Source organism: Gadus morhua, chromosome 14 (assembly GCF_902167405.1).
Source record: "Gadus morhua chromosome 14, gadMor3.0, whole genome shotgun sequence".
Taxonomy (NCBI): Eukaryota; Metazoa; Chordata; class Actinopteri; order Gadiformes; family Gadidae; genus Gadus; species Gadus morhua.
The window spans coordinates 12,940,970-12,968,055 of record NC_044061.1 but is presented as its reverse complement, the minus strand read 5'-3'; the positions used below and the strand labels follow the sequence as shown (position 1 = coordinate 12,968,055).

The following is a 27,086-nucleotide window of genomic DNA, read 5'->3' as shown; positions in this document are numbered from 1 at the left end:
TGAGAAAAAACAGTCCCCTCCAGATCTGTTAGCATGTGAAGCAGGTCAAGGCAACACATCGAAGAGTTCTGTTTGTGCTCTAACCCACCATGCCTCAGGGTACTGCAATGTTCAAACCTCTGTCTTCCCAGGGCTCTCTCGCAGGATCCCAGAAACACATGTGTGTAAAGTTTCTTATCATCACTTCACTCCTTCGTACATCGACGTAGGCACGCGGAACACCGAGACAGATGGCGTGGACGGCGGAGTGAAATGGCGACCGGACATTTAGTTTACATGAGAGTTCGACAATACGACGCGCGGAAGGGCGACGGTGCTGGCCATCCCGTCGGTCACTTGACACCGGGGCTGGTGGGCGGGGGGGGGGGGGGGGGGGGGGGGGGGGGGGGGGGCGATCACACGGTTCCATTCTCTTGCCTGGGCTTGTGGGTGGTGGTGCGAGTGGGCGTGCTCAGAGAGGGTGCCAGGGTGCAGAGGAAGCCTGCCAGCAGGGTGAGGCCCAGGCCGCCCCATGCACAGAACATGGACCAGCCGTAGCCGTGGCTTATGTCCTCTGGCAGGCCGTACATGTAGCGCGGGTAGCGGGACAGCTCAAAGTTGATCCCTGCTACGCAAGTGCACAGGGAGATGATGCAACACGTACCTGAGGAAACAGGAGGAGAGAGGCTAGCTTGGTGATTCATGATTGAGATGAGCGGCTCCTAACACGATTCCTTTGTAGGAGCACGGGTGTAGCCGCACTGCATATTGCAACAAAGCCTATTCAAGCGCCGACGAACGTGCACTAAAGTATAAATACAAAAATACTCATGCCGTCAAACACACACACACACAGTCAAACGCACACATCCGTGAATATGCTTTTATGCTTTTACAGTACCTCCCATGAGGAAGAGCAGCCCCGCTACATACTGCATGAGGTCATGTTGCTGGCAGCAGCCGAGCAGCCCAACCACCCAGCCAAAGAGGATGATGGAGACCGCCATGCCCACGAAGCCTGCAGTCATCCTCCGGAGGTCTGTGGAGGTGGAGGGGAGGAGGACGAGGATAAGGATGATGTCCAGAAAGGTCACCACACTGCCTTACCAAATGTATATGCCTGGAACCTCTTTAAAGTGTATTGTGAAGTTCTGGGTTAGCCAAAGTGGCAGCGCCAGAGACACAGAGCCAGACAGACGGATAGCCTTAAAGATAAGTAGACAGGACAGAGACAGAAAGACACTTACGGAGAGCGTGCCACTCGTCCTGACGGATGGTCTTTGTGATGTTGATGGGTAGGTTCCGTGGGAGGACTGAGGAAGTGTAGTGGTACTTGACTGGGATGCATCTCTGAATTATTCCTGCGAAGAGATTGAGTTAAACACTGGGACAACTAGTTTCAATATTACAGAAGAAATAGATTGTTTCCCAATATGTTAATAATTAATCAGCGCCCACAAAAGCTTGGTCATCGAGTAGACCTGTCAAGAGTAATGAATGCAAATCTATGGAAACAAAAATACATCATCTGATTCATTGTTATCCTATTGAAATCCTTTGTTATACAGTCTATGGTTAAAAAACAAAAACAAGACACACATAGAACACACACACAATTTTATAAAAAGTAAAACAGGAATATGATGAAAGACCAGTAAATATACAAATATTAAAATGATTTAATAATTGTAACATTAAATATACTGCCTGAAATTAAATTATGTATATATTTATAATAATATATAAATAGTAAATATATAATAAGATCATTTGTTCATTTGATCATTTGTTAATTCTGGTGGTACACAAACCAACTCTGTTGTGTATACAGAGTATACACAAACAGTGGACAGAGTATACACAACCACTATTTGTTTACTCTCTGTATACACAAACTGTTTTTTGTGTATGTACAAAACAATATGAACAAAGTTCAGGTCTTGGAAGACCAAGCATGGGGAAGGAAGGCCTATACAAAACTAATGTGCATGTAAGATGATGACACACACACCGTCACACACACACACACACACACACACACACACACACACACACACACACACACACACACACACACACACACACACACACACACACACACACACACACACACATACACACACACACACACACACACACACACACACAGCTCCTTTGGATACCTAGAAAAGCACTATATAAATGCCTTGGTCAATCCCTTATTTAAAGTCTGCATGTTGTTGAAGATATAAATTCAAGTATTAACCAATTTCTTCTAAAGATCCTTGCACAGGAGCATAACGAACATAACGGTTCATCCACTCTATATTTCTGGTAGCAGATTACAAAAGACAAGGACAGGTGAAGTGCTGATAAACCATCACTTCCTCAGAGGACGGACGACGTGGCCTTCAAAACCCTCCATTCACAATGAAGCCATTGTTATGTCAAAGTTGTTTTTAACTTTGTCTGAGCCTGCACGCAATCCTTGACTTGACTGAACGTTTCAGTCTCTTCAGGCAATATAACAACAACACCTAAAACCCAAGCCCACTTGACCGATTTTCAAATGCATTGCCTTTGCGTTTTTTACCATTTATGCATAATCTGGTTCCACATTTACCTATTTGTATGATACGTGATTGCTATGTATATCATGAGACTATAGGCTTTTTTAAATGGTCTGATATGTGTATGACAGTATGGTCAGATTTATATTATATCGTTTATATGCTGGGTCAGACTACCTTATGCCTATCTTTAGCTATCCATCCTCATCTAAAGTAACATACAAGATAACATTTTTTAAATGTATTATATTATTCACAATTTGCAATACCGGAGCCCATAGTCAAGCTACAGCACCCATTATAGGCATTTTGCGTTGTAAGCCCCGCACCAGCTCAAGTGTAGGCTATCAATACATGAGCCTCTGTTTATGTAGCCCATATAGATAAATATATATACACAAACACACACACACACACACACACACACACACACACACACACACACACACACACACACACACACACACACACACACACACACACACACACACACACACACACACACTGTATATAGGCCTATCTATAGCAGAAGATAGTCCACATGTAGACATGTCAAGGTACCATGGACAGAGAAAGTGGAGCCTGCGCTGCTCACAGTGTCGCTTTATTAACACATGCTAAAATGTTAAAATATACGTAGGCAACGCATTTGAAATAAAGAGCACATCGTACACCTTGTTTTTGTTTACGCGTTCAGCCAGACGGCTAGCTGTGAAGTGATTATTGAGCATCGGCAGGGCCTTAACCATCCGCGGAGAAAGCAGGCTTTAGATCGCTAACCTTTGTAAATAAGGTCCTCTGTCTCCAGGTCGAATCCCTCTCGGTGGCACTTCCTCCACAGGCCGGAGATGGTCGAGTTAAACTGACGACTGCAATGGGACTCCATGGCCGATGCAGCAGCCACAAAGTGTCGTTTGTTCCTGATGATAGCGCCAGTATCTGGGCCATTACCTTTCCTCTCAATGCTCTTCGGAGGCATCTGGAGAGGAAGGTTGTGATTCGAGATGTAGATATACCCAGGGTCATTGCGCTTATTGGCATAGTTTTTACATCTCTCCCGGTGTCTTCTTGCATCCGTCTCGTACCAGTAGTCGGTGCAGATTGCCATCGCAAGCAATCCTAGTGCACAAAAAGCAAAGAAGAGACCTGTACTTGTCAAAATTTTCATAGCGGCCATCTTCCCCCAGTTGATGGAGAGCCAAAATAGACGCGGGAAGGTTCCTCGGTGGCCGTGAAGGTACCGCACGACGGTACTCACAGCCTCACGTATTTAGGTGAAACCATACACATACTGGAACACCAGTTCGGCCGGACACAACGCTGCTAGATATTGTAGCTGAACACAGCAGATTAATAGACCCCACCACCATCTGTTATGATACAGGAGGAGAGCGCAGGGAAGAGGGAATGGATGACGAGCCACGCCGTGACGAAACGGCTGTGATGCAATTGCGCCACCTCACCACAGGGGTCGCGGATACGCAGTTATTTATAGTGTTTATAATGTTCAGATGAAGTGATCGTTAAATATTAAAACGTTCAATATTCAAACCTGGCCCAACATATTTGATTTTCAAATTTCTGATTGGATATTTGTCTCCTTTTTATATATCAGATATGATACTAGGCTAGAACATCAATATAGTGCATCATTGCCGACACACCACATAAATCAACCTGGGCAACAACTGCTACTATCTGCTAGAATCTTTAAACCTACTTAAAACAAGAGAGTCAGGATTCTCTGGCTCTAAATATGATGCTGTCAGATTATGATGTCATGCCATTTGGTTGTTGACCTAAGCTTATTAATAATCAAAAACACAAACCGAACTGTGGACAATCAAACAACTGATTATCATTGGTATCGAACCGTTGTATTGAAAGATTGACATATTAGAACAACATCCTGTAAAACATTTTATCATATGTCATTGTTGAGAGAATAATAAAATCAAAATGTTCCTCCTAAAAATATGGACATAACTTCCTGTAGGCCTACAAGGTGGTTAATAGGATGGCAGTTGAGTGAACTAATTACAGTGTTTTCTGTCCAACCTTGTGTTGTGTTAGAGCAGCGGTCTGTTCGTGAGCACACGACTAGGCGATCGCCACGGGAGTGGTTATGGCAACCGGACCTTGCCAGCGAGTGTGTTGACACTGGACAACTGTGAACACCCCCACCCTCACGCCACACACACAAACACACACACACACACACACACACACACACACACACACACACACACACACACACACACAGACACACACACACACACACACACACACACACACACACACACACACACACACACACACACACACACCACACTGACTACCATATGACATTTTAGGGGCAGAAAACTCTGCTTTTGAAATTATGCTTACGGTGCGGTCTTAAGCCCAGCCAGCATTCATCCCCATGGGGGCTGTGATACTGAAGCTTCTCGGGGAGTAGTAGCAATCCCAAATCGTTGTCATGAAACCATTGCATGTGTTTTCAGTGCACACAGGTACGAGTTAACCTGTTAATTCATTCCAGCAGTGGCGGATGTACTTGCTTTCTTTTTACAGCCAGAGCACTTAAATGCACAGTAGAAGCCAGGTTAGGAAAGCTACTCCCCATGAAAAAAACATGTTTATTTGTCTTACAAACACTGTGAATGGGGGTGTGAATTTATTCTGCACATGCACCAAGAAGTCAGAAATTGTCAAATCACCAGAACTATTTATACACCAGACCCCCATGAGTGATCTGGAGTTTTGTTGAACTGCTGAATTGATACGCTAGGCCAGAAAGCCTTTTGCAAAACCCAAGTCCTCGTGACGCTTACGTGTCCAATGAAAAGTGAGGCCATATTTTGTATAAAATCCACATAAATGTGACAGATATGCCACTTCACTGCGTCTCCGTCACCTGAGGAACAGGCGAGGTGACGGTCAAAAGAATTGGAAGCATTTAGTGATTCAGGTTTGCTTTGTTTATATTTAAAAGTAGCAGTATGAATAACCTAGTGGCACATAGCGGAACGGACAGAAATGGAATATAATATTCACAAGTAAGTTAGTGTGTGATCCCATCAATATAAGAATCGTTGCTTTTTCGATGACTTAGAATGAGGCCCATCTACACAGTGAGAGGGACATCTTCCTCGGAGCCCCAATGTTGCTAAGCAGCGATGACGATGGTAGCCCAGAATGGAAAAATTGCGAGAGGGAGCACGTTTTACAATCAATCAACTTCATATAAAGGGTAACAAAGTATAACAAAAATTAGTTTTGCACTATAGTTTTAGGAAGGAGGGGATGTGTGTTAACTCCATGGCTCCAACCACTTTTTATATGGCGCTATAATGAGCAACGTTGTAGTAGGTATGAAATAAGCCACACACGTGTAATACTGTAAGGGCCCCCACCCATGCAAAAAAGGCCCTTTATCTATTATGAGGCTGGATAAATACGATGATGGTGCAGAGGAGAGCAGTAGAGGCATTTTAAATAACAACAAAGATAGCAGCCGCTGATGCAGAACAGTCTTTTGATTATGCTATGGAGACACTATTTAATTAACTGAATGGTATATTTTCATTAAACACAGAAAAAACTACTGCACTTAGAGCTTTTGTTGAGAAGGAAGATGTATTTTTCGTCGCTTAGTGCTGCCTCACCCGTTTCGTTGCTATGATTGATTGTAGGCCTAACCAATTGCGTCCAGAGGCATTCCCCTAGGAAATCAAAAATGAAGATGTTTCCAAACTAATTGCAGTTTGCAATAGAGCGTAACAATGACCCTCCCGTAAATTTGCCATTCTTTTTCGCCGTTGACTATTCGTAAAATCGTTATATAAAGAGTTTTAAGCCTGGAACCAAGCCAATCGTTCGTCACGGTAGTGAGCTTAAAACGTTTGATTCGGGGCAAAACTGAATTTTGAAAATGGAAGAAATGGCAAAGTTACAAGACTGTGTACATTATTTTTGTGAACGAGTGAAGGGTTCCAACCCAATAGATTAGCGCGGTTCTAGCATCATATAACCTGTCATTATTGTATTGATGATACAAGTTGTGTCATATATTCGGTGTGTGTTTGTGTGTGTGTGTGTGTGTGTGTGTGTGTTTGTATTAGTAGGCTGGTGTTTCATATAGTGTATAGCGTCACGACATGGTGCATTTCTTTGTTCCTGACTGCAATCACCTCTAACGTATCTCAGTTTTAATATAGGCTATGTGAATTCAACCTCGTATTCCAGTTACGTATTCATTCAAATTACTATAAAGCACTGCTTTTGCTATATCATATATTTATGTATATTTTTTTCAGATATTCAACATATTGAATATATGATAAAACATAGGCCTACATATGTTGAACATATATTCATATTTTTCAACATGTAGAGCTCATTTCCTCTACAGCTTTTACAACTCTCTAACTTTCCATTTATCTAAATTCTAAATCATTGGTTCTAAAGGTGCGGCCCGCAGGCCACTGGCGGCCCGCAGAAACATTCCTGGTGGCCCGCAATGACTTACCGAAAACAAAAAAATGTTTTTTTGTTTTTTTTCATTATATCAATATTAATTTAAACAAAAATAAATTAAAAGTCGACTCTCTGGCTTTCTATCCTGTTACATTAGTTAGTTTTAATCAGACTGTACATTACTTTGAAAGGATGAACCTCAGTTTCGTGATTTAGACCTCACTTGACCTCACTCCCAGAGGTCCACGGCGCAATGTTCTTTTTCACCACTGGGATGCTGACGGCGTTTCCCGCCTAATTCTTTTTCCTTTCCTCAGTCGAATATTTGGTTCCTAAATTGGCCCTCTTTTGAGAACTTTGAGAACCCCTGAATCATGGTTGTTGCGGTAAGGGATCGAGTTCAGTTGTAGCAGTCATCGACCACTTGACTTCCACGGATGCAGTAAACGTTTCCATGGTAACAGCGAGCTCCACCAATCATCATCACCATCACCAGTCGTGTGACACTTTAGGATTATGGGTAGTGTAGTGGTTTCAAAGATATTGCGAATAAAACATATTTTTTTCTAAAACCTAGATGTTTACATCTTTAACTTGGGGATTCTGCAGGAGCATATACCATTGTTTCATAATATGACGGCGCGTGGTCATATTATGACCACGCGCCGTTGGTCATAATACGCCGTTGCTGAGGTCACGTCTGTGACCTCAGCAACACAGCTATACATGTTCAAAATTCTGCTGGGAAAATTCCTCCATGAAATCCCGGACTAACCTCCTGTCAAGGGATACCATACAACGCAGAATAGGAACAGCATTATAGACTGGTGAAACCAGTCCGGTGGCCTGCAGTACGTTCGGCGGCCGTGTTGATCTCAACAGAAGCAATAAAAAAGAAAAAGAAAAAAGGTTAACATTGGTTAACATTAAAGGGCCAATACGTAAAGTCCATTATCCTAACCTCTGTGCCACCTTTCCTTAAAGGTCCCATGACATGCTATTTTATGTATTCTTTAATATAGGTATTAGTGGGCAACTAACACAGTATTCAAAGACGTTCCTGAAATTCAGCCGTGGTGCAGAGTTACAGCCACTCCGAGCCAGTCGCACATTGAGCTTCCCCCAAATGCGCTGTTTCGGTGGGCGTGTCAAGGAGGAGGGTGGGGGTGTGGCCCAGAGCAGCTTGCAGCCAGGGACGGTACCATGCGCTCTGTTTACAGTGGATGTATCGCAATGGCGAGGCGCACACAGCCTTTAGCCGTGTTCTGTAAATATTCTAGAACACACGGGAGTCCTGGAGCTCTATATCTAAATATTATCATATAGCCTACACAGATATCTATATCATATAATACATATTATCACGGCCAAAAGCTGTGTGAGCCGATATTCCGACGTTCCTGGTTCTTCAACGTCCACATCAATGTGAATACACACACTGTAACGCAAGTGTTTCTTGTCGGTTCTTTGACGTGTCTTGTATTTCCACAACGAGACTGTCGTGGGGGTTATCTGAGCCATGGTTGAGAAGGAATTGGGGGGAAAGGAACTTTGGTTTGACTCGCTGAAGTAGGCTACATGAACTGCGACATGCCGCGAGGCACCATCGCCCGGCAGCGGGCAGCCGGCAGCAGGCAGCGCGCAGTTCAGTCGACTTCAGGTTGATGTGAAAGTGGAAGAACCAGAGACGTCGCAGAACCCGTCAAAGTCGTTTGTGATTCATAATATCGTCTGGAGGCGCACACAATATGTTATATGATATAGATATCTATGTATTATATGATATTATTTAGATATAGAGCTCCAGGACTGTAACGCAAGTGTTGTAGGCTACACTTCCTTGTTATTTGGATAACCGTTCTGCTGTTGGTGTGATGGCGCATTACGCGTCGGACTCTCGTCTCTGGTATTTCTACAACGAGACTCGTATTGGGGGTTATCTCAGCCAAAGTTGAGAATGAATTGGGGGGAAGGAACTTTGGCTTTGACTCCCTCAAGAACATGAACCACGACATGGAGGAGAAAGGGATTGTTGGCGGCGAATGTCTCCCGCTTGAGCCCCGCTGAGGGACCACCGCCGGAGGCGGAGGTGCCTAAGCGCTGCCCGGCAAAGATCCCTTTCTCCTCCTTGTCGTGGTTCATGTTCTTGACTTGAGGGAGTCGAAGCCAAAGTTCTTTCCCCCCAATTCATTCTCAACCTTGGCTGAGATAACCCCCAATACGAGTCTCGTTGTAGAAATACCAGAGACGAGAGTCCGACGCGTTATGCGCCAAATAACAAGGAAGTGTACAACACTTGCGTTACAGTCCTGGAGCTCTATATCTAAATAATATCATATAATACATAGATATCTATATCATATAATATATTGTGTGCGCCTCCAGACGATATTATGAATCACAAACGACTTTGTCGGGTTCTGCGACGTCTCTGGTTCTTCCACTTTCACATCAACCTGAAGTCGACTGAACCGCGCGCTGCCTGCTGCCAGCTGCCCGCTGCCGGGCGATGGTGCCTCGCGGCAACCGGCGGCATGTCGCAGTTCATGTACTTCAGCGAGTCAAACCAAAGTTCCTTTCCCCCAATTCCTTCTCAAACATGGCTCAGATAACCCCCACGACAGTCTCGTTGTGGACATACAAGACACGTCAAAGAACCGACAAGAAACACTTGCGTTACAGTGTGTGTATTCACACACACACACATGTGGCGCTCGCACGGTCGAGTCTCATTGGCGGGCCAACGTCTCTGGGCGGGCCAGGCAGAGTAAGGGGAGGAGCCGAGATTCCTCATGACGTCATGAGCACAGACATTCCAAATCAGCGCGCTTGAGCCTCCGTTTTTTCAAAGGCGAGCAGAACAGCTAGTGCTCGTTTTACACCAAACGCAAGTTTTAGCCACTGGGGGACCATAGGCAGGCTAGGGGAACTCATATTTATGTTAGAAAACCTCACAAAGTGAGATTTTCATGTCATGGGACCTTTAACCTTTGTGGAAAACGTCATCCGGTCAAGGCAAGATGAAATGGCGCTTTCTTTCGAAAATAGGAAAAGACAGCTGTTTAAAATTAATTTGACTCCACTTTTCCTAACCGCCGTCATTGCGCGACGGCGAGCATTGCTGTCTTTGGGGGGAACCTACAATTTTCCAAAGATGGACTACAAATAGCACTCTGTTGATCCAATGCGTTCAGGTTGTCACCAATAGTGAGAAACACTTACGTCAGACTTCGCCAACGGGAATATTTTAGGCCACTTCAATCCCAATTCACATGTGAAAAAGAGAGGCAAAACTTATTTTGATGTTGAAATTAACTGTCTTCTTTCGTAAATGTGAAGTTGGGATTTTATTTTCTTCTCTTCTTTTCGCCTGCTTTACCCCGTCACTCATGACTCTGTACACTTCGGCGGCGGCCTGTTGCTTTAAATATTGCCGCCGTAAAGGATTTTTGGTTACATCTCCTTTCCTTTCGTAAAGGTTGGTCGAGAGAAACCTATGCTTAAAGGTGGGTTAAGGGTTGAATCAAGCATTTTTGGAATTCGAACAACCTTCCTCCAAGTATTTCCGGGTCAACTCATTAGGGGCATATTGTGAGGAAAAGTGATGACGGTGTGGCCTCTAGGCTATTACATTACCACTTCAATGTGCGAGAACTTGATGGTTTCTGCTGCTCATTGCAAAAATAGCTAGCAATTACACCGCCCGTTGTTACAAAATCTACCGATTCATAACGGCCGCTGTCACACCAAGATTGTACCGGGGGCGAAAATAGTACAGTTTACGTAATCTGCATTCGAAAATTCCAAACCTGCCTGGCAACAGACGATCGCGTCGAACGTTGCCTGGCAACGGACATCACGTCAAACGATGAAGTAGGAAGGTTCATGAACATTCGCGCTCATTCATAGAGCGTCAAAAGACGAAATGACATTAAACAGATAACTTATTTTACAAAAGACATTTATTAGCGTTGCTAACTTTATATTTGTATTGTATTTAATTGTTTAATCGCATTTAGCTAGTAAACTGAGTGTTTAAACGCTCAGTTTACTAACTCAATTCAATTCAATACAAATATAAAGTAAAAACAAGTGTTATCTGTAATATGTTATTATTTTGTCTTTGGCAACATGAGCGCGAATGTTTTTTGAAACCTGCCTGGCAACGGATAATCGCGTCAAACGATGACGTAATGTTTCGAACACGGATTACTTAGGCGGTACAATTTTAGCCCCCGGTACAATTTTGGTGTGACACCGCCCGTAAACCAATGGATGACGTCAAGGACACTACGTCAACATTTTGTATTCTCTTCCTTTGTATTCCGTTGTATAATTTAAAAACAAAAAACCTGGAAGAGGCAATGCATGTACGAATTGAAATAAGAAAACAGATGTTGTTAACCGGTCGGGTGATTGCAAATGAACCCTTCCTAAATCTTTGCCACAGAACATCATAGTTTTTAATGTTATGATTTTACAATGCTTATTCATTAATGGTCACTTGTTTGCTACCTTTGTTTCCAAAATAAGAACACATTTTTAATCTTTAGAAAAATATTCAGATAAGTAGAATCCCATACCCATCTATGAATGCGTTTAGAAAATATATCGATATTTATGAAGGTCAATTAGAAATAACATAGATTTTTTGGTAAAACGTGAAGTACATTCCATACCATGATGAATTGTATTTGCCATCATACACATTTCAATCTCATTAAATATTATCTTATGTTCAGCAAACGGGTAACAATATGGGTTTCATCCCTAGTGTAGTGTAAAGGTATAATAAAACAAACAAAGCATTTTGTTTTGGTGCCGATTAGGCACAAAAGTAACAGAGCCTCCCAACAAATAACATTGTTCGTATGACCCGGTTATCTGGCCAGAATCCATCATTTAATCTTGCTCATCGATTCTTGCTTTTAAATAAATATGCTCAGGAGAAAGAAACATACAAAAATATGGTATATCGTTTAAAGTCAATTCTGTAAAGAAAGGCCCTCACAATAACCCCTAACATTATAGATTTACAGGTTTAATACTAATCTTTGTGTTGACGGGTTACTTCGTCCCTACCTGTGTGCATACATTAACGGTTTGTGCAAAACATGATTTAGTTTAGTCAACAATGTGAGACAATTTGTCATAACCCCCAGTACAAGCACCCTCGATCCCAAAGCTGCTCCAGGTTTGGCACGTTACCAAGTGTTCACATCCATTGGTTGTCAGCAGATGGAGTCATGGTTTGGGTCCTTCTTTAAAGTGCTTGTTAAGTTTTTTTTCGAAAAATTTGGCAGTGGTGGTGTTCATGTGAGTGTAAAACGTGCTGTAAAGGGCGTTTCCATGAGGAGGAGATAGGGCTGGGTTTAAAAGGTTTTTGGAGACATTATTGGTGGAGGAGCTTATTCTTCCCCTGGGTCAGTCCACGATGAAGGACAACAGAGCCATCACCGCTACCCCGAGGCAAATAAGCCCCACCTGCATCAGGGAATGTCTGAAAAATAGATTAAAACATACTCAGGTAACAGTTTGGGTACCGGGGTAACAAATTGCATAATCAGCAGTACACCCAGTTAAATGGGTCATGATCATCTATCGCGCCATCCATCTATCTATCCACATATATATATATATATATATATATATATATATATATATATATATATATATATATATATATATATATATATATATATATATACACACACACACACACACACACACACACACACACATATATATATATATACACACACATACACACATAACTTTTTTCACATTCCACCTTCCAACCGAAGTAACAAAGTGCTTCATTTCAAAACAGGAACATAGTTTAATAAAAAAATGGGGTACAAATAAAAATAAAATTAATCCCTGAATAAGTACCGTGCCAAAAATCATCAGGCTATCAAATGCAGACATGAGTCGTTCGAAATTATTTCAAACTGGCTTTATTTAAATACTGTGGTTTCCTTTTACTGACACTAGTATGTTGATCTGTTGCCTCTGACGCATCACTCCCTTGCCAAGCGACTTTTAAATGTCATGTGTACGGACTGAGTAGGGTGTAAATGAATTACCCTTCTAGGGATAATTTGAAACAGTTACTAATGCAAAATGAGGTTGAAAATTGTTGTTTTAATAAAGCCACATAGTTTAAGCAGTAAAGAAATGTGGAATGGCTTAAATCAGGTGAAAAGATTTGAACACTGTACAAAAGTCTAAATGGAGTAAAACATTTAAACATTCTCACGCTGTAGGCTCAACCAACTGAAATTATACAAAGGGTGTATGAAATTGATTCTGAAAAAACTATAAATTATATCTAAAATCTGTGGGGTCTGGTGATTTGTTAAATGTTTGAACGAAGGTTAACGGTTAGGAATTGACCAAGTTGCGAAGTCTGAAGTAGTTGAAGTGTCAGAGAATGGGTCAATGGCTTTTCCGTCAAAAATAAAAAATAAAAAAACATTAAAAAAGTGGAATGGAGTCTCTAGGTGAAAATTGTGGAAGGAGTAGGGTCCCAAATCTTTTATAGAATAATAAATAATAAAGAAAGAAAGAATAAAGCCTAAGAATAACAATAGTTGAGCTCTGCTTGCAGTACTCCCTTAATTATCGTACAAGTAAAAAACATCACTCATACCTAACGTTAGACTCTTCGAGCAGGTCAGGCACAACGTTCACCAAGGCTATGTAGAGGAAGCCGCCAGATGTGAATGGCAATATCCATGCAGTCGCATTGTCTAAGAAACACACAGGGGTTCAATAGAGTAAGTGGTTAGGATGGGGTCTTATGGATCTACATCCAATCAATCAAAAGGTTTATTTACTCAGAAAAATATAATAATAATCACAAATGGAGAAGTGTCCTTATTTTCAAGTGTACACTGGGTATAGTGCAAATACAAGTTAACAAACAAAAGGCATACCGAAATCTATAAAAAAAAAATAATAATAATAATAATAAAAAAAAAAATCACACTTGAGCTACAAATGATTGCAATCCACAAATGGGAAACCCATAATGATACCTATCCTCCACTGAAATTAAAACCTCCGAAAACAAATACCGTCCAAGGTTTTGGACGGTATTCCACACATGGGGGCATCAAATAAAAAGGCAGACTTCCATGAAGATCAATGGCCGTGGTCCCGTCTCTCACCTGTGCTTTGTGGTGACTGGCAGCACAGCGCGGTGCTAGCGCCGAGCACGCCCACCAGAGCTGTAGTCAGCTGCATGCGAGCAGCGCTCCAGCGGTCAAACCCGGCCCGCAGCAGGATGGCAAAGTCCCCGACCTGCACACACACACAAACACACATTACAGGGAGCAAGGAAGCCTCCGCCAAAACAGACAGCTTTAAAGTGACTGCAAAATCTGCAGTTTTCTTAAAATAACGTCTACACCGTTTCATTCACTTTTAATATTTTAATTGAAATAGTATGTTAAAGATTATTTTAGATGTCTTACTGGAAAGGATTTGAAACTATTAAATAATGCAGTGCAATAGACCACTGCAGCTGGTCTTGCTGTGCTCCATGTATAACACTATACCTAACTAGAAAATGAGTGAGTGCTGTAGTCCAAAGTGAGGTTGATAATATGTTTTAATAAAGACACATAGTTTAAGACGTAAAGAAATGTTAAATGGCTTAAATCAAGTGAATGAATTTGAACAAATGTTCAAAAGTCTAATGGAGTAAACAATGTCAAAATGAACACCATTAAAGAAAATGTAAATGGTTGGAAACAAATAAAGTGACAGCTGAATGAAAGGCGCAAAGCATTGCTAAAAATGCAGAAATGTAAAATGAATTGATTTGAAGAATCTGAAAGGTCAAATGTATTACAGTGCAGCGGGCACCTCGAAGCTGAAGTCGAAAACTGACTGCTTCTTCTGTCAGAGCCATTGACTTCCATTGTAAAAAAATGTTATTTTAAAACTAGAATATTTTAAAAAGTATAAAATATTTAAAAAATCTGAAATCCAATCCCAGTGGAGGCTTCTCCATTGAGGAGAGGGAGGAAGATCCTCCCTAACATTGTTGAGAATAAAAAATTTAGATTGCCCCGACTATTGTAATGAATTAATGCCCTTAAATATGACTACTTTATTGCCTTTGAATATATAATGTTCGTTTCCCTGGGTAAAGGGACATTAGCACCCCCTATCGCCCATTGACAATTACTTCAGGGAGGAACGTCCTCCCTCCGCCGCCGTTGACTCCCACTCATTTTCCCGAAAGTACTGGCGGCCGGTGGATAACATGGGTTTCAACGGGAGAGAGGAGGAAAATCCTCCTCTGAGTGGGTGGGACCTTAAGGGGTCTGATTCGCGCAAAAATCTATCCGTCTGCGCTATGAACCAATAAGCAGGATCCCTGGATGTTGAGCAGTGTTGCCAGATTGGTCCGATTTCCCACCCAATTGGGCTACTTTTAACCATGTTAGGCTGGAAAAATTATCATTGGGCGGGAAATCTGCCCAATCTGGCAACGCTGTCGATAACAAACCCGGTCTGCATTGCCGCGGTGCTCAGTCTGTGAGAGACGCAGAGCAAGTGAAATCTGCGATAGCGAGATCCTAAATGCACAATGGAAACATTGGAAACGGAGGACATTGTTAACGTCTTATTACAAAAACCATTCCATTCATTCAGAAAGAGGTAGACCACTTCCCAAAATCAAGGTCATCAGAAGTAATGGCAACGTCAGTGTTGTGAGTGCTACATGGTTTGCTAGGTACGCATGACTTACTGGTGGCATTACAAGCAATTGTAACTGAAAATAAACATAGCTAAATAACTTCAGTCAGTGAGGGCAAAAATAGGCCCAATAATAGGCCCAGATTTTTTTATTTACTTTTACAAATCAATAGTAGGCCTGATTTGACTAATATGCTTTTGCATCCTTCTCAAATTACAGTGATGCCACTGGTGGCTTTGTATACATTTTGTTCACATAACTCCCTCCCTGCTATTTTGTAGTTCACCAAAACACCCTGAAACAACTTGAGTCTCACATTCTTATGCCACCATACACCAACAGTGCAAGCAGGCCAATGGCAACCAAGCGCGCAGTCCTTCCTCCCTCACTTTAAAAACCACCAGCCGCCACTGTCCAAAACTAATCTAAACATTTTAAAATCGGAGTGGAGTCTCTGAACATTTTTGTAAGAAGATAGGACCCAGAGTTTGTAGAGAATAATAAAGAAGGAAGAGAAGGAATAAAACTTAAGAAGAACAATTTGAATAACCACTATGACTATATTAAGAAATTACTGGCTGATGAAAGCCAAAGGGACTACAACATAAGACTCAATGATTTGCATACAATTCTTGCTACAATTTCAAGATGGCAAGTAATTTGGTTTAAAATAACTATGAATAAAGTGTATGATCAAGTATCAGGGCTTAGCCAGCACACTATGCAGTCTCACCTCATGTGGGATCTCATGGAGCAGGATGGCAAAGGTGGTCAGGAAGCCAACCTGCAACAACAATCAAATAATATGGTAAAGAAATATAAAATGCCAATTGAGTCCATATTAAATAAATTAATACATAAATATGGCAATAAGAGAGAAAGAGAAAGAGAGAGAGAGAGACTTATTCAAAAATAGGCTTATTCAAAAGGACTACTCTTATATATTTCAGGGGACTTTTGTTTCACCATAAACAAATATGCATTTAATGCCTGGTTATCCCTGACCAAAACAACAGTAATAAGAATATAAAGCAGCACTGAACATACAAGAGGCCAGGAAATGTATGACGGTAGGAAGGACATAACTTACACAGGGCCTATGCCAATATCGTGGAACAAGCAACTGTGCAGACAATATGGAAGACTTCAATGGGCTCCGAGATACCGTACTATTCTTTGCAGAACAAATTTATCAATATGGTTCATCAGCGAATACCATTCAGCACCGTATTGTAGACTTAAGAAATACTTGAGTGGATTAGTGCTCTTCAAGATTTGGACGTGGAAGACGAAGTCTTAAATAGTTTGAGACTGATAGACCAGGGCTTTCTGGTCAATTGACCCGTGATGATTTGTTTCAAGAATACAACGCCAAACTCTTCTGAATATACCAGATGGAAATGGGGCATGATGAAATAAATGTGGCATTATAAAATAAGTCACATGAAATAAATAAAAGTGGCATATTGAAATAAAAGTCCCCTTTTCCTGGCTCATTTATCTATTTATTTAATCCTGTCTCAAATGACATTCCATAAAGAAATAGGCGTCACTACCCACTTTACTCGTGTAGCCAACAAACACATTGGCCTGTGGAAATATGGTGCGTGTATCAAATAGTGATATGGCATTGGGTAAATGCACAGCATCAGTCAGAGGGAAGACTGCTTCCAAAGCCTAGGAATAAACAGAAAAATGGCAAGCAGGGGGCCAAGCCTTTTGGAGACATCTAGTCAACTTCCTTTCTGGCACACAGAGTTGTAGTTCACACTGTTAGCCTTATGCCTGTCCAGCTGGACTCCTTCCTTCCAACTGCTGCCATGACGCCAACGCATTGGTATGCCACACTTTATTATGCCGCAATGCAGAAAGCTCCCTTTGCAACAGTTTTTAATCTAAAAAGCGGCAAATCACATACACTGATAGTCTAAAATAAATCTTTAAACATGTTACAATGACATCTGAGAGAAATACAGGTGACCGCATAAGTGGGTTTGCGAGACTGCTGATGAAACAAATCTCCTGCCAGGTTTGAATACTCTGCCAAACATGTTAGTTACAAGAGAGGCAGAATCTGTTCCAACTTTAACAGATAATCTCTTTATTCTGGTCAATTATTATCATAATTGTGATCCATGGACGTAAAATACAGGATAAAAACATTTTAAAATCCCAATACATCTCAGGTATTAAATGCTGTTTACTACCATTATTATTAGAGTCATAAGAGGAATATGACAGCCCTTTTGCTAGGGAGGATTTAACATAAAATACCAAACACATTCCTGAACAGAGCAGAACATTATGTAAATAAACACTTATGTTAGGCTTCGCCAAAGATATCTTACCTTTTTGCTGACCAGGAAACTGCCTGCAACTGCTAACCCATGGGTAAAGTTGTCAATGCAGTTAGCCAGAAGATTCAGGTAACCACTGGTCTGTAACCACAACAAAATTCTGGTTACATGTGCAATTGTCTTACATTATTTACTCAATCAACACTCACTCTGAAATGATAATGCCAAATGGAACTAGCTCAGATAAACTGGAAAATTGATGCACCATAAGGGATTTACATCCCTTCAAATAGCCTATTTGCAGTCCTACCACATTGAATGCAAATAGTTACCACTGTGAACATTGAGAAGCACTAATTCACATTTTGACTTCACCTTTATTTCTAGGCTGTGGCCTACTGCTCTGATGTCATTAATATCAAGGTTGATTTTGTACATTTAGTTGTTTGGTTTATGGAGAGCTTCATCTAGCCCTCTTGAGGTACTGAAAGCGTTTAGGAGGCATTACCACTGTTGGTTAGAGAAGCTTTACAAGACTGTAATTTCGGTGAAGCGCTTTAAATAAACCGTGGTTGAGTCCATTTGTTACACAAAATTGAAGTAAATAACAGGGTGGTGCCATATTTTGTCTTTTCTTTCTTCCAAGTAGGAATATATACTGATTGAATCATTAGGGAGATGAGCTGACTCAAGATTAGAGCTGGAGACATCTGAAAAAGAGAAAAAAGGACTAAACTTCATTCATTGTCTCCTCCACCCTGCTCTCCATCACAGAGTGAGCTTCTTGTTAGCCACCCATTATGATGCATGGTAGCCCTTTTGACAACCTAATGGGTCCTGGCCCATTACAGAATTGGGACCAATAACAAGAAGAGTTACAGCCTGAAGCCTTTACAGCCTTATGCTCTGCTGTTGGAGGAAATAGGCAGCAGAAATCCAAACAAGATATGTGGAGTTGTGACCCGTCATAATTAGTCATTTTTTTAAAACAAATTATAGCTGACGTTTATTAGGAATGGTTTATTCAGAAGTTTATTAGGAACTCGTTTCCCAAATGTAGCATCTAAGCAAGCCCTACAAAGCTGGACGATATTAGATTCCATTATTAGGTTTGGACGTTTATTGAAGTGCCGTATTACCAAAGTAAACACCATTAGTGAACGTTACCGCTATAATTTAAATTGAAATTGGCAATCGTAAAGATTTTCAGGAAAATAAAAGTCTGGTTAGTCACTTACTATCGCAGAATGAGCCCTTGAACTTGCAGTATTATGAATGTTACGAACTAGATGTCGCTGGCGACACTTGGTAGACATGAGAGAAGAAAGAAAACGAAACAGAACAAATCTGTCTGAAGCAAGCTAAAGTGGCAATCTGTGCGAGATTGCCACTTTAGCTAAAACTTCTTACATACAAATAAAAAAATATTCCAAAGCAGCATCATTATTATTTTACTAATCCAGGGATTGTAGAAATCTTCAAAATGCCACAGCATGGTCTTGTGATCAACAACATCACTTGCCTCATCATTCCCGCATTAACCGCTGGTGCTTTTATTTTGAAGAGAACCATGTCCCGTCTGCCTGCATACCTTGATGGTGTGTGATCCACTCTGAGTGCAGAGCTGCTGTGGCTTGGAGGAGCCCATCAAATCTGAGAGCTTCCCGTTCTTCACCAAACCCTCTGTATTCCCACCGATGACAGAACCAGACAATGCCTAGGCAGAAAATAAACAGAATATAATGAGTCATGTGGGAAGGAAAATTTGATATCACACATTAAACAAACTGTACACCATACTTTACAGTACACAATGTACAGGTTACTCAGCACTAAAAGCATGCATTTTATACAGCATTAAGTATGCCCTTCTTAAAAGACAGTAGAAGTTTTTGCCATCTACATTATTAAAGAAATGTTTGCCAATGAGAAAGAAAACAAACTGAATGGGAAAGAACTGTCCGGCTCTCCACTGCATCGATTGTATTGAGCTACACATTTGTACACATGTATTTGTAAAATCTCTAAATAATCCACTACTGATTGGTAAATACTGTAGTGGATAAAACAGCTTACAGACTCTAAAGGTCTATGCTTTCTGTAGAGGTTTGATAGGAAACCCTTTATAAGGATATGTACACGCTAGAGGCTAAGGGAACAGAGTCCATGGGAACAAAGTCTTTCCAAAGTTTCATCATGTGCTAGACACAAGTGGAAACTTACTGACTACTAAGGGTATGTTGAAAAGGTCAATGCATAACGAGAGAATACTCCTGCGGTTCCTTTACTTATCTTTGTTGAAAGTGCCTCCTGATTATATGCGAGTCCAGTATTTTTTATTTCAAGCACAAAAAAAGAAAAGGCAAATTACGTGTTCCAAATAATTTCTTCTTCAAATAAATACGACCAATACTATTTTCATAGTCTATTAATCTAGCGATCATTAATAAAAAGAAATGCCTTCACAGGTAACCAAAATGTCTTAGATGTGCTTGCTTTATCTGACAAGCATCCAAGAGCAAGTATTCCTTTTTATAAAGATCCATTGACCAATTATTTGAATTTAACTGCGCTTTACGTAGGAATTGTTGGTTAGTTGTATTTCAGTCACTAATATGAATTAATGATTTATATATTATCAAAATTAGATTTGAAACATTTTCTGTCAATTTACTAATCTTTACAGCCCTACATCACAGCATTGTAAAATAATTTATCCTGTTTTGTCAATAACGTTTCAAGGGAGTGCACTATTCTTCAATAAAAGGACAGAACTAATAAAAGGTCTGACTTTTAAAAGTTCCAAAACCAAGGTGCTTCAAATCCAACCTTAACAACGGTCAAATACAACTATCGACAAAATGCTTCCTTTATACATATAGGTTATTCGCGGAATAAACCACATAGGTGTGTTCCATTATAAGATGATAAGTCTTCCTCAGATACATGTAAACAATGGCAAAATATAGCACTTCTATTTTTTGGAATCAACAGACAAATAACAGTGTATCGCCTTTGTGAAGTACTTTAAAAAATGTCTTATCAAAAAGCAAAGTACTAAATTATCGATTACATTACACAGGAATGTAATGCTCTTAGGCAAATTCGGCAAAATTAAGTAATTATAACAAATTATACATCGGTAACAGATGTTTAAGTGAAGTCCTTGAGTAACAGTTATGATGCTTTGATCACCTAGTGAACATCCTTAGCCTGTAAAAAGCTGTTTGGGGATTGTATAAAATAACTCAAAATAAATCTATAATAACCATCTATTGTAAAATATTTAAAAATGAATTACTTAAATATCAACAGCCTACAATAAAACACACCTAATTATAAAAAGAAAAATATAGAAAGCAGAATGCACTCCAAGGTTAATCCCTTGACATAAATAGGATTGCCACTCATTCGAGCAACAAGAATGCTACCTCTGCACTGACCATATCTTGTTAAAGTGCCATGAAGCAATGTTAAGGCATGTACTTACAGGTCCAGACTGCGACCAGAAATCAAGTTCATGCAACACACTAAAACCGTGAAATTCTGAAAACACAGATGCCCATAAAAGCAAGGCTGCAGCTTCAACACAAGGTTGGGGGACGCCCCTTACCATGATCAATGAGGCGCATATGTGGAGCACCAGCAGGATGACCATAGATTTAAATGCAACGCGTGGTGTTCCGGTCCCCCAATCCAGCAAGTTGTACTGTACCCATAAGCTAATAGCCCTTATAAATCCGTGATACAATCATAAATATGGTTGATATTTGATCTAGTCCAGTGCTTCTCAAACTGTGGTGCGCCTATCATTGGTGGTACGGAATGCGCTATTTAGTGGTATGCAGAGGAATTCCTTTTTAAACATAATCATCTCAAAATACTAGTACAATTGAAAACTAAATTAACCATTAGACCTTTAAAATGGGGTTTAAAATAAGCCTTTCCGGTAATATTATTATATTACAGACTTTCAGAATAGCGATGGAGAGAAAGTGATTCTGGATATTTAACTTACAGAAGAGGTGGCATCAAGGTCAGCAGTAGGAGCAGGCTCAGCGTTGCTGTTCTGGTCGGGGAACATCTTCTCGAGAATTAGGAAGGACAGTAGGCCAACGATGACCCAGAGTCCCTGGACCATGTAGTGGTGGTGGCGACTACCATCTAAACAAAATGAGCGTAAGATCATATTGCCAAGTGTGGCCGTCAGAAGGAGTGATTGAAACGTCTAAGGGATGTTGCATTGTATTCAAATGTGTGAGATTGACATAGGAGCCATTATAGCTAAATCAATTAATGGATTAACTGTCATGGGCCGATATTGGGAAGACATAACAAACCTGATTGGTTACAGAGGGTCCAAGCCTCAGGAAGGAGGTGGAGAAACACATCACCTAGGAGGCCACCAATAGCAAAGCTCAGAAGCTGCTTCAGCTTTTGCCCTCCAGCTGCAGAAGAAAAATAATGTGGCGAAAGAAAACGTGTCATGTGACCCTGACTTTATAACAACATGTGTGTCAGAATAATTTCTTTCCATTGCTTGTTTAAAACCGATCTTTCTTCCCATGAGCATCTTTGCAGTAACAACATTGGCCTGGTTTCTTTTAATTCAACTAATGAATGCATAATGAGTACAGATGGCCATTAGGATGATTAGCTTCAGATTGCTGCAAATCAATATATTACTCTAACAGCTGGATGGGGTTGACACGGTTAAGTCTCTCTTTATGACGAACTAACCTCAGGTTCAAGAGTTCCCTAGAAAAACCATGGCCTGAAATACACACTGGAATGCTGTGTTCCTCTGGGTGGGGCTGTTTAAAAGACCAGCCAGCTCAGGCTAACAAGACCTGCTACTGTTTTTACTTGTCAAGACACATACAGGCATGAGCATTGTCCATTAGATCTTTTTCATTTTGAAGAATCATTACATTCATAATTTTTTCTTTATTTTAAATACATCAAAAAATAATAAAATAAAAAGGACCCAAATACCTTATAGAACTTTGGACATGACATTATTGCATTCCTAAAATTGAGTACAACAGCAGAGAGTTGCCCAAAATGCCACTAGATCACAAAGGTGTCACGAAATGATATTGAAAACAATATGACAGCTAAACTAACAATAACATTGCAGATCGATTACTTCCTTCGGCCCAACAGTTATTGAAATCTAATTTCCCACCTTCGGTTTTCAGGGCAGCTCCGGCTTCGATCGGTATGACGAGTAGTGGGAAGATCCCGCTGAGGCCCACAACGATAGAGCCCACCAGGGAGTACAACCACACTTCAGCCTGCTCACTGGCAAAAAGGTCAGCTAGCCCCTGGAAGCCCAGAAGCTCTTCAAGCAAGCTGTTCCCTTGTCCCGCAGCCCTATCTGTGGAGTGGCCGATAGCTGTCTGGGACATCTTCTGGTTGCTTGATGCGCACCTGGAGGTCAGCACCATCAGGGTAACGCCAACAAACACAGTGGCTAGAGCCCAGCTGGGCTTTCCTCTGCCTGCGACTTTCATCCGTTCCAAGGTCCAAAGAGAGCTCTTAGACAGCACGTGAAACACTGAAAGAAAATAGTCAAAGAAAAGGTCTAATTGTTAATCCAATTTCCGATATGTCTGTCCAGAAAAACATTTTTCAAATTTAAAGTATGCTAAGACCGAATGCATTCAATAAAGAATAATAATTAAAACTTAGTTGAGTGGCAACTCAGGGACAGTAACATAATGACTTGTTAAGGATAGTTTAATGTAAGTTTTACTTCCCCAATCAAAAAAGCTTAAACCATATGAAAGTGCATGAGTTGAGGGGCGAAACAATAGTAAATTACTGAAATGTGAACTCTTAGGGTGAATAAAGATAAATAAGGTCACACATTATCCCTTAAAAATTGCAGTCCAGCTGTTCAGTATTAGTTTGCATGAGCATATTGTATGCTTACAAAGAAAGGTTTTCAAACAATGAGTGATAGAGTATCCAGGGAACAACAGATACAGGCCAACTTTTGTCTAAAGGAAGAAGGGAATAGATCAACAGCCTATCAGATCATGGTGGCGTCATTGAGGATCTTACATCATCTAATTCAAACAAACATAAAAAATGGAAGTTTGTTTGAATAAGGTAGAGTTGAACTGTCACTTAACTGCATAGGCTTTAAAATCAACAGGGAATATATTATGCCTCGTTGTTTATTCTCTATTTAATTAGAACCACATTCTTACTACAGCTCTGTCAATTATTGAGCACAACATCATAGTTAAAAGGGGAGCGCACCTATGTTCTGCGGGTCCCATGTTCCTCGCTTTGTATGTGACCAGGGAACACAGGATCCGGAGAGCAAATCTTTTTTTGTAGGATGGTAGGGGCAAGTACCACCTTTTTCACATGTGATTGGTTAGAATGGCTCTCCTCCTATTGGTTATGGTTAGGGTTAGGTTTAGGGTTAACCCTCACCCTTACCCTAAATCTGACCCTAAACCTTCGCACCCGGGGAACATAGGACCTGGGGAACATAGAGATGACCCCGTTAAAAGAGGTTGCATGAAATACATAGGTGTTGGGGATATAGTTGTAGGGGGAGGTTTGCATTTGCTTTGCGTTCAATATAATCTGCTTGTTCCTCACCCAAATGACCTTGTTCCCCATTAAAATGTTTGCATGTATTGGCTTAGCAAACAACAACATATACAAATTTTACTCTTAATTTCCAGAGCGCTTTGCTACGAATTGTACACCTATGAGAAGTGTGTAGGGATGCCAAGGTAACGTCAAGTTACTTTGGAGATGACAATATTTTACAATACACAATCATATCACTGTCGGTTCTACAAAGAGCTAGATATTATGCAAACGAATAGTAATCATTGAACAGTGAGGTCTTTATAGCAGTACATTCGAAAGGATGCAACATAATCCTACATAATATGCCAAAGATATGATTCTTAAAAAGGGTGATCTGTCCAAACGGTGCGACCTGAAGTTTGATTGTGAAAATAAATGGAATGTCTTGTACTACGCACGTATTGCACGCTGGCTAACGTAGTCACTAACTAACGTTGGCCAAAAGTAAATATCCAGGCTAGCTAACATAAGCTATCGCGACAACACACTCTCAAACTAACGCTAACTCGGCTAGCGTAACAAGTCACCATCACTGTAAATCAGTGTCGCGGAGTTGCAATGGATTCTACCTTAAGGCAGCCACAATAACAACAGCAAAACCCTACTCAACATTGCACTTAAAAAAAGTCATAATAATGTGCATTTGTTAATACCTTATATGTTTTGCAGTCCTGGCACCAGTGTGTCCCTGCCATCCAGGCCAGCTCGGTTGAATGCAGGCTTCCGCCGTGGCGTTTCTCTTTAAGCCTGCGAGTGGTCCCACTGCTCCCCGAACTAGGCTGGTGGTGAGCTACACTTTTCCAGAGAGCCACGTATCACCGGTTCAGTGTGTGGGGGGAAGCTCGGGGTAGGATGTAGTGCTGGGAGTCTGAAGACTGTCTCCTTGGATGGCCCGCCCTTAACCAAGTTGAGGAGCAAAATACTGGGATCCCCTCGAGATTATGAATTCGCCGTGGACACAACATATGATACGGGCAATGATGAAGTGGAGGGGGCTGTTCAACTTTACGAAGGGAAGATTTTATAAAGAGTTACTAAGTTACTATGCAATAGCCTCAGAAAGGTTAAATAACAACAACATAAGGTTAATGTTTCAAAATCAAAGAATGTATTTATTAACCAGAAGACTCACCTAAGGACATAGTGCTTGCCTTGCAGCTAAATAGATATATAGCCTATTTATGAACGAAAATCAGCAGGGGATGCGTAGGACCAGCTATGTTCGGCTAGACGTATGGAAAGGGAGCATTTGAGTTCACAGACACAAACCTTCCTCAGGTCCTGTGAGTTGCGACAAATTCTACATAATATGGAACAACAAGTCTAACAATGTATACAGCCATCTCCCTCTCTGTATTGAATGCAACGGTTATTAGTATGTGCTACACGTGAGCCTCCTAAGATGGCGCAATTTGATTGGTTTGCTTTCTCGGAATATTGGGCAATATCCCATGATTGAGTTCTCAGACTCGGGATATTTTCATCGCAAAATATCTGTCTCGTATAAAAACCAATAAACCACTATTAAAAACAAATAAATCCCGTCAAAAAATGTTATCTTTTATATTTTTGGAGTGTTCACGTGTAGTATATGGGATAGCCCCATATACTACACTACACGGGAATAGTGTAGTAGGCCTATAGTTAGTATAATAATGCAAATTGCCCCAGACATTTGCATTATTACTCCAATCAGTTGCTTAAAGCATTGGCTTTCAAAGTGCGGCACGCAGAAACATTCTTGGCGGCCCGCAATGACATACAGATGTAAGTAGTGAAAAGAAAATGTTTTTGTTTTTTTTATATCAATATTATTTTAAACAAAAAGAAAAAAATATAGAGAGAAAAGTCGACTCTAGCTTTCAATTAAATCCTGTTATATTTGTTAGTTTTAATACGACTGGGAATTACTTTGAAAGGATGAACCTCAGTTTCGTGATTTAGACCTCACTTGACCTCACTCCCAGAGGTCCACGGTGCAATGTTTTTTTTCACCACTGGGATGATGACGGCGTTTCCCGCCTGATTTCTTTACCTTTGACAGCCCTCAGTCAAATTTTGGGTTCCTTAATTGGCCCTCAGTTGTTAAAACTTTGAGAACCCTTGCTTTAAAGTAACAGTACTGAAGCATTACAACAACAGAGGACCAAACTGAGTAGGCCTATTATAATATCTCTAAACTTGGTTTATAATATCACCTAAAGATCCTTTACCCTGTAATTAAAAAAGAGCTAGCTCTTGCCAAACAAAAATACATAACAAAACCATAGTATTCATGGAACCTTATTTCAGTACAATAATATAGCAGTATAGTTTTGCTGATACTGGTGCCTAAACTATAATGTCCATTCTTCCAGGCATCTGGTTGGCCAGAGTGATATAGGATAATGCCCAAAAAGTTTTAGGCTGAGGGCGGTGCTTGAACTATATGGGATGGCCCGCCCCCACCTC

The 27,086-nt window shown here is 40.8% G+C and overlaps 2 protein-coding genes across 2 annotated transcripts; both read right to left on the bottom strand.

Moving 5' to 3' along the window:
• Nucleotides 1-376: 376 nt before the first annotated feature.
• On the bottom strand, nt 377-3,977 carry tmem276b (transmembrane protein 276b). Its single transcript, XM_030377766.1, has 4 exons — nt 3,309-3,977; nt 1,227-1,340; nt 881-1,018; nt 377-643 (listed from the first exon to the last, which is right to left on the bottom strand). Exons 1-4 carry the CDS (start codon nt 3,703-3,705, stop codon nt 396-398), a joined length of 897 nt encoding a protein of 298 aa, XP_030233626.1. The 5' UTR covers nt 3,706-3,977; the 3' UTR covers nt 377-395.
• A 7,468-nt stretch (nt 3,978-11,445) lies between these two features.
• slc39a13 (solute carrier family 39 member 13) lies at nt 11,446-25,655 on the bottom strand. Its single transcript, XM_030377475.1, has 10 exons — nt 25,289-25,655; nt 23,206-23,577; nt 22,358-22,465; nt 22,036-22,181; nt 19,609-19,734; nt 18,069-18,158; nt 16,454-16,504; nt 14,180-14,312; nt 13,660-13,759; nt 11,446-12,507 (listed from the first exon to the last, which is right to left on the bottom strand). Exons 2-10 carry the CDS (start codon nt 23,531-23,533, stop codon nt 12,432-12,434), a joined length of 1,158 nt encoding a protein of 385 aa, XP_030233335.1. The 5' UTR covers nt 23,534-23,577; nt 25,289-25,655; the 3' UTR covers nt 11,446-12,431.
• Nucleotides 25,656-27,086: the final 1,431 nt, after the last annotated feature.